This window comes from Parambassis ranga, chromosome 17 (assembly GCF_900634625.1).
Source record: "Parambassis ranga chromosome 17, fParRan2.1, whole genome shotgun sequence".
In the NCBI taxonomy this organism is placed as follows: Eukaryota; Metazoa; Chordata; class Actinopteri; family Ambassidae; genus Parambassis; species Parambassis ranga.
This window is the reverse complement of record NC_041037.1, coordinates 770,001-784,262: the sequence shown is the minus strand read 5'-3', so window position 1 is coordinate 784,262 and position 14,262 is coordinate 770,001. Positions and strand designations below refer to the sequence as shown.

The following is a 14,262-nucleotide window of genomic DNA, read 5'->3' as shown; positions in this document are numbered from 1 at the left end:
AGGAATGAGCTCAAAAACCTGGGAAAGCGTTTTAGCATTTTAGTATTCCTGTAACCTTAAAGTGAAGTCAATGGGTGTTTGGTCAGGATGTCAGAAATACAGTCTGTGTCATTAACACGGCTGACAGGTGGGTGAACAGGACCAAACATGAGCCCAGGAGATAAGTTCAGGGCCATGGCTGCTGCCCTCAACAAATCCTCTGCAGATAAACTGATCTTCTTCTGCTGTGCTTGTAGCAACAACAGCAGCCACACTCAGGAAAGAGTAAATCAGACAAACCTCCTGGATCTTCAGGTCAGGCTCACCAAGACGAGTTCATGCTTTGCAGAGAGAAAGCACCACAGACCATTGAAACACTGTTACTGTGCACAAATCTGAATCTGAGGAGCGCAAACTGAAGCTAATTCCACCAAGACAGACGTGTTCTGAGTGAAACACGGTTTAGATCATCTACTTAGGAGGCTCAATGTTGTGGACGGCATCCTTTGACCCGTTAACAGCCTCAGCTATTTGCTTTTCTGAGCGACAGTTTTCAGCTTTCTATTAAAACACCTATACACCGTGACATTCTGCAAGACGCCAGATCTGATCCACTCACAGCTTTGATACAATGACTATGATTAGCTCTGGGAAAATGGGCCCCTTGTTGACAACTGAAGGGGCGGGAAAAGCCCGAGTCTGTGGGAAATCACAGGAATAACAATAATAATACCATACCTGCATATTAAGCTGGAGGCATGCAACAGAGCAAAATAACACAAACAAAACACAGTTGTTAATAACAGGCGCTGAATGGGTCGGTGTGTGTGTGGGAGAGCTCTGATGGCAGGACCAGGATCATTCTGCTCCCACAAAAGAGAATTATGTAAATCAGAAAGCAGACAACAAACCCAGGCGAGAGCTGCTTCACAAACAGGGGTAATTTCTCTTTTTTTGGGCATCATTCCAATCAATAATAATGAATAACAGATTAATAGCAGAGGACAGGAAACGGAGCAGCATTCCACAGCACTAAACTATGCAGAGCAAATGGCTGTGACAGGAAAGAATTCAGGTTTCAACATGATGAAAGTCACAATCCCTGAAATTCAGGACGCTAATTTGAAGCTTGAGCTTTTCTGCAACTGTGAAAAGGTGAAAGGAGTTTACTCACTCTAGTGACCTCACAGGCGTGTGCTCCATGCAGGAGTCCGCCCGGCCCACCGGCTCGATTCTTCCGTTTTCTTCTTCTCTGGCCTCTTCCTCCTTAAACAAATGAAAAGAGCTGCAGTGAGTGACGTGATGACAGGAGGGCATGAACAGGTGTTCATGACTTGGTAACATGTGACAGCATACAACACCTAAACACCAAATAAAGAGGTCATGTCTTCCCCCAAACATTTCTGCATACCTCAGCACATCTTATACAGGCAGCAGTCATCTGAGCGGCCACCAATTTATTTTGCACTACTCGTTGTCAGACGGACTCTTGGCCAACATTTGTGATGTCAGACAAAGATATTCAATCAGCTGATTCACAGCCTGAACAATGATCCTGCAGAGACGGACTCGTGTCTCATTTCAGGGCGTGGCATCCTCAGGAGGAAGCAAACTACGGGAATTCTTGTCGACGTGGCTTTCAGTGGCCACAAATGTCACTAAATGTTGTTAAATGAGACGCTCCAGCCAAGAGGTCCACTGATCTGGTGTTAATATCAGATATCAGCCCTGATTTTTGGGCCTGTATCTGCAAAGGAAATGGTATCACGTGTGTACTGGTTGCTATGTAAAGCCCACATATTGTTATCAGGAGACAGATGGTATATGTCTGTGACATCACCCATCACAAAAAGGAAACTTAAACCAAACGGTTTTTGAATCAGGCTGTGAACATGTTTATTTCTGCTCTAACATGGGGACTGACTCCCTCTTGGAGCCATTAGAGGGCTGCAGGGGGAGCTGCAGGGTTTAACACTCTGAACCCTGGAGGTTTCCACTGGTATCAGGGCAAAGTTGGATTGGTGCATCACTAGTTTGACCTACTGAGGTTTTGGCTCTCTAGATACAGTTACAACATGCTGTTCCTGTTGCCTAGCAACCTTGACTGCTGCCGATTCATAGGTGAATCTCTCCTCAGTGGTTTCTGGTATCAACCATCAATGAATCCAGGTAAAGGTTGGGTTAGGAATGTGCCACTAATTTGCTAGAAAGGAAAGAAAGGCCTCTTTTCCGTTTCGCCGTTCCTTCTTCTACTCTGCCAGTTCTACCTAATTACTGCTTCTTAACGAAGAATGTTATCTATAACCTTTTGTTTGACCATACGTGAGTGAGGAGTTTATTATAACCAATCAGGATCAAGCCCCGCCCACTTTAGAGCTACTCAAATGTACCCACTCATTCATACGTATTTTTTCTTACCAGAAAACACAGAGAGCTCATACAGAGGCAGTTCCACAGTCTTAACAAGCACACTGACCAGAACTGCCCTCAAAGGACCAGAAGGTTCCTGCAGTGGAAAAGCACCAGCAGCAACAAAACCTCTGACACGACAGCTGTTTCCTGGTCTGGTCCAGTTTCCTGAACCTTCTGTTAGCATTTAGCCCCACAAAAACAAGTAGCATCCACCAGCTGAAAGACAGAAGCAAACCTGATGAAGCCAGGAGGAGCAGACCGGAGGAGGAGGTCTTCCAAAGGCATAAAAATACATGCCCTTTAAAAACCCATGTCTTCAAAATTACACATCGCCTGTGGGCACTTGGTGTGTGTCTGTCTGAACAGTGAAGCCGACACTCATGACGTGCGCACAAAACTCACAAACACACACAGAGCAAAGAGGAGAAAAATGAGAAGCAGAGAAAGAAGGTCATTAAAATTTCAGGGCGACACCGGAGAGGAGAGACGAGCGAGCAGCAGCAGCAGCAGCAGGCCTCCCCAGCAACTGGCCTCATCAGTATGAAAATGAGCCTGCGGTTACCGTGGCTGCGGTACCGTTGCCATGACACTTTGGTGCCTGGAGGACATACAGCTACAGGGCAGTATGTCTATTAATTTAGGAGTAGCTCAATGTGCTAATACTAACAGAGCCAACAGAAATTCAACTACAGCTTACATTTAAGATTAAAGGATTGTAATCTCCAACCTCACCACTAGATGCCACTAAACCTTTCTCACTGGTCCTTTAACATCCTCTGACCAGCTTCAAATGCTAACAAGTTATCTCCAAGATTATTATTTCATTGAAAAAAGATGAATGCCTCAGTGAAGAAGATCAGAAGAAGAGCCTCATCCGCCTCAGTCTCAAGACTACATGAGCATCTGTGAGGTAAACATCCCTGAACGGTGCTTTGACATTGCTAAAAACCTTTGATTTATTCACTAGTACTAAAAGAAACCTCTGCCATGAGTGGGTGTACAGCTGGTTAACAGGTGACACACAGGTGTCAACCCAAACAAAAGCCACACTGAATTTGAAAAGAGGTGAAGCCAATGCAGGGGCTGCGTCTTTCGAAGGATGGATTCTTAGACCAGTAGATAGTAGTCACAGCGGTACAAGGCCTCTCACAGACTCCTACGAATGTATCCTTTATTTCCCCTGATGCATCCCAGGCTTCATGCTGATGGATGGATTTCGTTTTTACAACACAAACGGAACCAAAGAGTAAACTTTTCAATGTTGACACCAACTGCACGTTGCTAGGTGCCCGGAGCAGTGTGACATAAAGTCCAGACCAGACTGGACCTTTTGAGGTCAATGAAGGACACACCTCCAAAAATCTTCTAACAGCATTAGCAGCAATCTGCTGGGTCAGTGCTCACAAGAAGTTTAGCTAGAAACATGTATTCATCATTAAAGGAGAAGCCATCTAACCCAATTTAGGGGCTCCTATGGTTTCCCAGATACCCTTAGAGCTAAATGGTGGGTGTCCAAGTGGACCCCTGCACACACCTTCTAAAATCCATCCATCCATTTGCTAAACTGCTTCGCCCTGGCAGCCACAGGGAGAGCAGACATGCCTCTAAAGGCCGGCGCCCACTGGGCATCCTAAGCAGATGCCTGAACCACCTCAAGTGGCTCCTCACACCCTCTGAGGCGACATCACACAGACCCTTTGTACATTTATGAATGTACAAAGTACAAAGCAACAACTTCCTCTGAAGTCCAGCTAGAAACACAAAGGCATCACCGCACGCTCTTAACCGCACCATCAAGACGTCGCCCATTCCCGTCTGTGGGAGTGGGCCGGCCGAGAAGTGAGATGGATAGCCGCCATTAATAATTCAGGCCTGAGTTGAGTTGGGGGGGTTAATGGCAGACAGGCAGACAGGCAGGCAGGTAGGAGCACGAGCGGCCGATGTGTTTTCCAGCCGAGTCATTGTTTGTTTCCTGGATGTGGAGAAGAAGCTGAGGCAGGCGGCAGGTTTCAGGCCCCGGGGCTCATTAAAGATTAACAGGAGGATCCACCGGGACCTGTCCTTTCTATCTCTGCCTAAATGAAGTGGTCTGTGTCTGCTGTGTGTGTGTGTGTGTGTGTGTGCACGTATGGGAAAGCAAGTGAGTGGAGCCATGGTGCACTTTAATGAAGTGCTGCCCGCTGCCTTTCCTGCCACTTTGACCACACTGTCACTTACAAACTGATGCAGACACACAAGCAGGGAGGCGAGTCAGACCGAACGCAAACATCTGGATGTGAGGTGAATCCTAAACGTGACTAAATGTTTTAAAGCAGGAACAACAGTATCGACAGTCATCTGCGGCGGCGTACCTGGATCTGAAACACTGTTTAATTTTTAAAACCCGTTTAAATATGAATGATCACGTCTGCAGCAGCGCTGTGAAAAGTTTGTGATCATTAGGTTTGATGCTGGAGCTGCCCTTCAGAGTGACATCCTCAGTCAGACACTCGAGAGGAAGAGATTTAAAGAGACGCTGTGGTGAGACGCTCCAACACCTCGTCAACATGACAAAAAAACACAGAACTACAAACTGATGCGTCTCACATCGCGGGGAATAAAATAAAATCCATCACACACAGGACAAAAAACTCACCAAGACCCACTAACTTCTGGCTTCAGCCTTCAGTGGGAAAGGGTGCGACTGTTATATGATCCCAGGTTAAATAACACTGCAGCAGTTGTGGCTCTTTTCATAAGTTATTACGACATTTTACAGAAAGCCAGATGTTTTATTTCAGAACAAAAAGATAGAATTAATATCTGGTAGTTTGTGAGCTGAACAACAAGCTGACATTACTGAAAAGCTTCCATTCACAGGTAGCTGCTCATTTCATTCCTGCACAATCAACACACAACACGTCATTCAACACTCACACACATCCATCATTAACTGGTATCCTCCATGTTCTCCTCAGCACAAGCCCACGTAGATTAAACACGATCTGAGCCTCGGAGAGAACGAAACATAAAACTTTATCTTCATATATAAAGTCAAAGAAGACTCAGAGGGAGCAGAGGACATGAACTGCTGCTGTCTGGGACACTAAGGATGATACATCCTGTACTGTAAAGGTCTTCATAACAGAGCTGGCTAGTTAGCTTTAGCGCTGACAGCAAACTATGAGTTCAAACACATCAGAAAATAGAGAGAGAGAAAACATCAACCCACTAACAGTGTCTGGGTCAGTGGGTGTGTGACCTTCTAAGGAAGAAGCAACTAAACACACACTCACACACACACACAGACACACACTCCCATCTTCACATTTCCACCAGAAGCACTCAGACGCTCCATCAGAGGCCACCTGAATGGACTCATTTCAGCGTGTCAGGGGGCTGTAATGTTCAAACATGGCTGCACACGCCCTGTGATGTCTCATTCATTGGATGAGCCATGAGGTCAGGCTGGTGCTGGTGCAGGATGGTAGAATCCATTCAGGAGGGAATAAAGAGCGTCAGTCACTAGTAACAGGTTTCTTTAAAAGAAATCCAGGTGTACAGAATAAATAAAACAGCTGCTGATCCTGCAGAGAGAGCCGTGATGAATGCTGAGGCTCGGCTCCACACTGCATCATTACAAGCACGCTTTCAATTACGCATCCCTGCACTAATTCAATTAGTCTCCTTTGAAGACACTTTGATAATGGGATCCAGACGGCCGGACGGCGTCGTCAATAACTCGAGGATTCATCGAGCCGAGGGGACGTTATCAGAGTTTATATCATGCTGGCAGCCTGCCGGGCGGCTACACCAAGGAGGGCAGGCCGCTCCGTGTTTGGTTCTTATAGAAGGAAGGGCACACTATGCTACATGTATTTAATAACTTCTGTGTGACTCTTTGTGTTCATGTCTTTGTTGCTTCACTGAAATTTTCCACATCAGTTTTACAACATGTCGTTCTATCAAATTTAACAAAACCCACCTTCAACCCGTCTTTAATGTTGGCTGATCCTTTATAATTTAGAGTCTGTGTCTTTGCTGGCCAACAGGTTTTGGTTTTAATACAGCAAAATATTTCACATTTTTTAAAAAAGTGCTTAAAATTAGAGCAGAAAATATATATATGTTTAATGTATAAGAATTATACAGTATACAGAGGCCATCTGTATGTTTATGGAGTTAATTTAACATTTAGCACACATTGTAGCAGCTAGCGTTAGCTTGGTTTGGCCGGTTAAATGTCGCCATCTTCATTTCTGTTGAGTGCACAAGCTGTGTTGTATATGTAAATATAAACAAAGACAAACAGGACACATCCACAGGGCGCTTCACTAACGTCAGCAGCACTAAATCTGCCTGCCTGCATCTGATTGGACGAACACTTTTAAATGAAATGAGGCTTGTAAAAATGTAAAAACACTGTTCACATGAACCCAACACGTCTTTTTGTGGGGGACTTTCTATAATCCAGTATGTTGCCACTTTGTGAGTCTGTGTACAGACCAGAAGCATCAGTGTGAACACAACAAGACTTCCAGCATCCTCTAAATTACCAGACTGCCGCTGTCGCAATCCACTTAATTCAGCTGCAATGTCTGCCATCCAATCCAATCAAAGCAGCGAAGGGTGGAGGGGGCATCACCACCACCAAATCATGCAGCGCAATTTACTCAAACATAAGAGACAATGGAGGCCTCATCTGGAGTCTGAGCCATTCCAAAACTCATGTTTCAGCTTTTTACTCTCGGGCTGTGTTTGATTGAGCACATGAAGCAAAGCAGAGATATTTAAGAGAGATATGAGGGGGAAAAACCCTAAAAGCAGAGCATCAGATCCTGAGAGTGCAGAGAGGTGAAGAGAGGGAGCAATGACAGAGTTTAAAGAAGAAAGGAAAGGTAGACAGAGAGTGACACAGAGGCAGAAATGAGACAGACAAGAGGAAACATTACAGAGAGCCGTGACAGAGCTCATTCAAAGAATGACAAACAACAGCTCCAAACCTGCTGGGACTCTGAGCTGTTCTGACACTCCGCTCTCTGCTTCTTCTGGTTGTCAGAGCAGAAGGAAGAGGAGGAAGTGTGAGACTCTGCAGCAGCACCAGTTATTTAAACTAAGTGTTTACATCTAAGAAAAGGGATGAGTACTGAGGCCCCGTTCACACAGGAGAAAGTTAATCCAGCTAGAGTAGGATTGAATCCAGCTAGCTTTTAATCTGGATACGTTCAGACCTATTTTCAAATCTGGCTATCACACGCACATATCCGCTCTTAATCCAGCTTAATCTGGCTTGTTTGTTGTCCTCCAAACCGCTAGGTGGCGCCTCTCATATACAGAGTCACGGTAGGACCGCGTGTGCGCATGCATCATTTGTTTTTTGTCCCATGTCGCTCATTCTTTCATTTTTTTTCAGTTCAAAAAGCAGTTTGTTCCTTTGCAGCCCTGTGGAAAATAAACTCGGGGCAAAGCTGTCGTAGTTCGACGGTTGTTTACATACAAACAACCGGAAGTATCACGTCACTAGCCGCATTTGCGTTCAGACCTGAGCCACATTTGAGCCAATTCGGCTAGATCCACCTCTGAGAGGTGGATTGAAATCCATCTGGATATATCCAGATTTGCATTGTCCGGACTCAGAAAAAAAATGTCCCCAGTGTGAACGGGGTCTAAGGTGCCATCTTACATCAGTAGAGGTGAAAACCATTTGAATGGTTGTCAATGCCTCTTCCTCATAGATGGAGATTTGAGCAAAACAGGCCATGAAGTTAGCTGGTGGGAGAAGAAGCCCAGAGGAAACAGGTGGAAACGGACGATTGGTGGTGGCGGACCCTGACAGGACCATCCACAGGTAGAAGATCGGAGACTAATCATGGTTTGTATCAGGCTGTAAACATGTTTATTTCTGCAGTAAACATGGAGGCCTATGGGGATCAACTCATTTTTGGTGCAAAGTTCCTTTCATTCTTTTCTTTGCTCCATTAATCAGAGGTTCAGTTCAGGTTTCCTGTGCTAACCCACCATAACAGGGTTTCAATGCTGTGCAGCTCAGTTTCAGAGACACTTCCTGTTTTATGCAACATTCTTAGACTCATCAAACATTCACTGTGTTGACACTTCTTTTTATCAAGATCAGCAGAAACAGTTGAGCACAGAAATATTCACCTGCAGAGCTCCGCTGCGGAGGGCCCAGGGGAAGCTCTCACAGATCAAGATTTTTCAGAATAAAGGTGTTCAATACTCAACCTGCTACACAGCACTGAGCCATTACACCTAAACTAATGAGCACCACCATCAGCTCTGATGTATGGGACACCACTGAAAGTCTAACCCTCCACACAGCCAACCAGCAGAGGTGACCGAGGTGGACTGAGACCGAGCACGCAGCTCGTTACGTGATGCACCATTTACCGAGATGAGACTCCCGGTGGGGCTGCTGCTGCTGCTGCAGAGCAGAATAACAGGTAAACCCGACCAAACTGCCCCTCTGAGAGGAAGCCGGCTGTGGATAATGGTAACAAGAATCACACCCGCACTCAGAGTGAGGTAGAGTTGTCAGATTGAAGGCCATTATTCTGACCGACTCCAACTGTAATGGCTCCTGCTGAGAAGAAGAGCATGTCTATATAAACAAGTCGAGGAAAAGAAGCTTCCTGCTGCAGAGCTGTGCAGCTGTGCTGAAGCAGCAGCACACTTAATGACTCCAGAGCTTTACGCCGCTGAATATGTGAACTCTGAGTAAACTTCACGAGCAGGAAAACAGAAAAAAACTCAACCTGCTGCACATAAGGTATCTCATTAATAACTAAACTTATCAAGAACTTGGAGTGGAGGCTCTGCTCCAAAAATATATATATATATATGCACAGAGTAGGCACAAAATGGCGCCTTGACTGTTTTGGTCATGTCATTTAAACATGTCAGTAAATCTAATCTGTCTCTATGCAAAGGATTATGGGTAATATCAGCCAGGAAAACAAGCTGTCTTACACGGTACAAAATGTGGCTGTACATCCTAGTATGAATGATTATCTGTTATGTTTGTGGACGACTTTTTTGGGGGGAGAATGTGGCAACTGTCGTTTAGCATATAATGCATTTCCTTCCATGTGGCTGGTCATTGGTGAGTCTAGCACTAAAATTACTACTACCTGTCAAATCTATTGGTTCTGACCTTTTGATAGAGGTGTCAATCACCCTAATCAAATGTTGAGGTATTAGCTTAGCATTAGGTGGGCGTGGCCTATCTGCTTTATACATCTGTTATAACCTATAGATGTGTAAAAATGTATGTATACAAGTAAAAAGTGATGTAAACAGAAGTGATGAACACCAATAGTGACTTAAAAGGGAAATATATAGTTTGGTTCATGAAATTCCAAGCCACCGGCAGCCATCTTGAAAATGATGTCTACACAGGTTGGACTAAACCCTCTGTGATTTTGTTTCCCTTAATTAGAATGAAATAAAAACTTGGCAGAGATAATGTCCACAAGCTTAGCTACAGATTGAGATAAGTAGATTGCTTCATCTACATCATTTGTAAGGAGATATTCATTGTAAAATGTACATTTTCAACATATTTTCGTTTTTGCTTCATGCCATCCTAATTTACAAATTAATACTTACACATCTGGGCAAATCTCCCAGGTGTCCCCTTTATTATGACACCAAAAGTATTCAAATACACCTAGTGGTTGCTGAGATATACTCCATTCATTTTGGGCATGCCATTTTCAAGCTGATGTCTTAAAAATGGGCTTGGGGTGGAAGGGGTTTTAATGATGAACAATCAATCCATCATATAAATAATCATCAGCTGCAGAGCCAGTAGACTGCAGCATTAAGATTAAACTAGAAAAACAGACCCTCTGAAGGTGGCGTCCATTTACTTTTGGTCATATGGTGTAGATTAAATGTGGTTGCATCCACCTGCAGGGGGAACATCACAGTGCCGTGTTTCAGACGCAGCTTCTGGGATCAGCTGCTTGTTATTATTGCAGCATGTCTTCAGTGGGCAGGAGTAATCAGCTCCATGGCTCCTCTGTCAGATCCCTGATTCCGCTCTGATAACAGCTGGCACCTGCTCTTGTCATCCCTCCCGTCTGTCTTTGATCGTTTTTACAGACTCTCTTGTTCATAAACCTGTGGAGCGCAGCCGGTTTACAAACCTGAGGTTTTAATCTCTGATTCCAGTCTCTGTGTGGGTGTTTCTAACCCTTCACAAAACCTCAACAGGTGAGTTTAGCTTCCATCTGTCCGACCTGCAGCAGCTCTATATTAGCTGTAATTAGATTCTGCTAGCAGGTGATGAAGATTAGACGCCTGCGTGCTCCTGTGTGTGTGTCGCTGCAAGCAGGTTGCACCCAGAGATGGAGAACCCCCCCGGGGAAAACTGCATCCCCTCCAGAGAGAGAGAGAGAGAGAGAGAGAGCTGTCTTTCATCTTCTCTCTCGCCCCCTGTCCCTCCCAGCTGGGAGAGATCTGGGCTCACACAGTTCTCTGTCACATTAATACCAGAAGATCAAATGGGAGCAGCAGAGGAGGACAGACAGGGAGAAACGAGTAGAAACAAAGGGGTTGATGTGAGGAGAAGGAAGGAGCGGAGTGGGAAAGTTTCCCCTGCACTGCAAAAGATCTGCTCCTGCTTTGAAGCTGCGATAAATCACATAAATGATGATGAATATGGAGGCCTGGATCTCACATGTGAGCATGCGTCTACAATCTACTGATGCGTACAAGCGAGGTACGTGTTTCATTGTCCTTCAGCCAAGTGTGAAAATTATAGTGACCCTCATATTAATTATAATAACATTAGTCTACCGCCATGTTTCATAAAGGGTTCCTATGGTCTCCAAACACATCACTTCTTATGTAAAACAAATGATTGTGTTTGGGCTCATCTGTCCTCAGAACATTTCCCAGCATCCCTCTGGCTTGGTCACACCATTCGTAGCAAGCTGCAGACAGCAGGGAAGGAACAACGGCAGCACCGAGCAGCAGATTCTTTAAACTTCCTGCCTGGTGAGTGTTCAGCTCCTGAAGGCAACGTCACTAATTTACCTTCAAGACAACCCAAGGAGTGAGTCTGTGAAACTGAACTTGGGAAGACAATTACGGATTAGGAAAGTCATGTATCAATATGATGCATGCAGCCTTGTGACCAAGATGAGCTGTTCTACCGCTCCAACATCTTTAAACATTCACACAGGCTTATAACATGTAGATTATCTAATTGTTTCAAAGACCCGAGAGTCTAAACAGCAGATTACTATCAGTGAGCTGTACGCTCGTCTGGATGGAGACGTTTATGATGAATGTGTGTGGAGAGGTGAGACATATAAAGGGTTAGAAAGTGAAGCTAGAATAATAAGGTTCATACAAAATGCTACAGATGGAGGAGTGAGAAGAAAAGGAGTCAGACTCAGAATAACAAGGTGACCGCAGATTAACACTGGAAACATTCTCACATCTGCAAACACACACCTACAGTATTTATCTGTGGAGCCATTCACACTACGCTCACGTACAGCACGAAAACAGAAGGAGAGAACACGCGCACACACACACACACACCCCTTCAATCTCAGCTCCACAGCAGCACCTACTGGCCACTTTAATCCTAATCTGCACTGATGTGTCAGATCGTTCACTTTCATCTGTCTTATTAACACACAGATCAAGACAATCACATGCATGCTACACACCTGCACAAACACACAAAACAACAATTCACACACCCTACAAAAGTTGAACATGCAGGTTTCAGCACACATTATGCATTCACACACACACACACACACACACACACACACACACACACACACACACACACACACACACACACACACACACACACACACACACACACACACACACACACACACACACACACACACACACACACACACACACACACACACACACACACACACACACACACACACACACACACACACACGCCGAGTCTGAGGTGATTTATGAGTGCATGGCTCAGGTTTGCATGATTTATCCAACTAAAGCTGCACCATGCACCTGAGGGACTCACCCCTCCACTACATACAGACACACACATCCACTGCATGGAGGCTTGTTAGCTGGAAGCAGCAGGAGGAGTGTGTGTGTGTGTGTGTGTGTGTGTGTGTGTGTGTACCTACATGGATTTGTGTTAGTGCTTGCAGTGGATTTGGTTTTTAGTGTGTGAAGGTGTGTGTGTAAACACATACATATCATGTGTGCATTTAAAGTAACACGTTACACACCAGCATCTGTGAAGTTTCTGCACAGACATGACTGTGTGTGTTTCTGTGTGTGTGTTTCTGTGTGTGTGCTCCTGCGTGTGTGTGTGCAAAAAAACATGTCGTTTTCAATTGCACATTTTTGTAAAGTTGCATGTTACTTGTACAATTGAACTCACACTATCTGCATACGGTAGTATAAACATTCCTGTGCAGGTGTGTGTGTGTGTGTGTGTGTGTGTGCTGTCAGAATGTCTGTGTAACAACGTCCCCAGTGAGCTGCGTGAAGCTTCCTTCCCACCATGAAAGATAACTCAGTCCCTCAGCAGCCTAATGGCTGAGGACACACAGCAGTCTGACAAACACACACACACACACACTGATGCAGAGGAAGCTCCTGTGTTCACACTATGATACACTCACACTGGTGCCGCAGTTAGGAAAGAACAGCAGAGTCTGACCCGCAGGAAGTTATCATCATTAACCACAGCTCAAAGGCAGCTTGATGCAGGCTGCAGCTGAAAAGGTGCTAATTGGAAAAAAGACATTCTAGTCCAACATGATTAGATGCTAAAAATGCCCTCAGTTTAATGTGTATTGTAGTAAAGTAGAAGGTATCAGAGATTATTTGCTGTGTGGCCAAAAGTAAACGGACATCCTCATTATCTGCTTTAGAGCAGATGAGGATTTAGAATCTTCTCAGTTTGGTGTGGAAGAAACTTGCCTGTCCTGGCCTCAGCCAGCGCCTGACCTCACCACCCCTCATCAGACTTTACAAATGCTTAATGGGCTGGACAGGAACCAGAAACACGGAGGCCGGCAGCTTGGTGTCCACATACTTTTGCCCAAACATCTTATCTGGCTCCAGGTATCAGGAATATCATCAGGCTGCTGTCAGAGGACGGCCTCCGGGCAAAAATATCATTCAGTAACAAGCCCGCGGCTGTTCAGTCGATGTCAGGCATGTCCAGCTTATCAGATTTTCATGTCAACACAAAACTGTTTTTGTGCATTTTAAGCATCTTTTCCAGCATAAACAAGACAAAACTATTTATATTAACAAACAGAGAGGCATACATGTAAATAAACTAAATATATCCAACTGGTGGTTTTGATATGACATCAATAAATGCACACTAACACACACACACACACACACACACCAAACTAATAATGAAAAAAGACAGATACACACACACAAAAATGAAAAAGCACTTGTACACATGCCAAAACACGAAACTCCAGTAGAGGTGAAGACAGAGACAGACAGTGTACAAGGTGTGTGTGTGTGAGTGTGTGTGTGTGTGTGTGTGTGAGTGTGTGAGTGTGTGTGTAAGCTCAGCTCACTAACACTGCAGGTGGCTCAGTAGCTTGTGGCTTTTCTTTTTAATTGGTTGATTTGCAACCCGGACTACAACAGCCTGGATCTTTGACGTGCTGACACACACACACACACACTCAAGGTACCATAAATACAATAAGGGATGGACAGACGCACACAGACACACACACAGACACACACAGACACACACACAGACACACACAGACACACACACAGACACACACACAGACACACAGCAGCTTCTTCTCTGTGCAGCCCCGCCACCTCCGGCTCTCATTAATACCCACTCGACTGACAGCTCGCTGTTGCCATGGC

The 14,262-nt window shown here is 44.9% G+C and overlaps 1 protein-coding gene across 4 annotated transcripts in view; it reads right to left on the bottom strand.

Moving 5' to 3' along the window:
* pard3ab (par-3 family cell polarity regulator alpha, b) overlaps nucleotides 1-14,262 on the bottom strand; it is a 183,713-nt gene that overhangs the window by 98,285 nt on the left and 71,166 nt on the right. For all 4 annotated transcript variants that reach the window (XM_028426670.1, XM_028426671.1, XM_028426673.1 and 1 more), the window contains exon 6: nucleotides 1,154-1,245. In XM_028426670.1, the coding sequence (XP_028282471.1) occupies nucleotides 1,154-1,245 (92 nt within the window). The remainder of the gene's footprint in view (nucleotides 1-1,153; nucleotides 1,246-14,262) is intronic.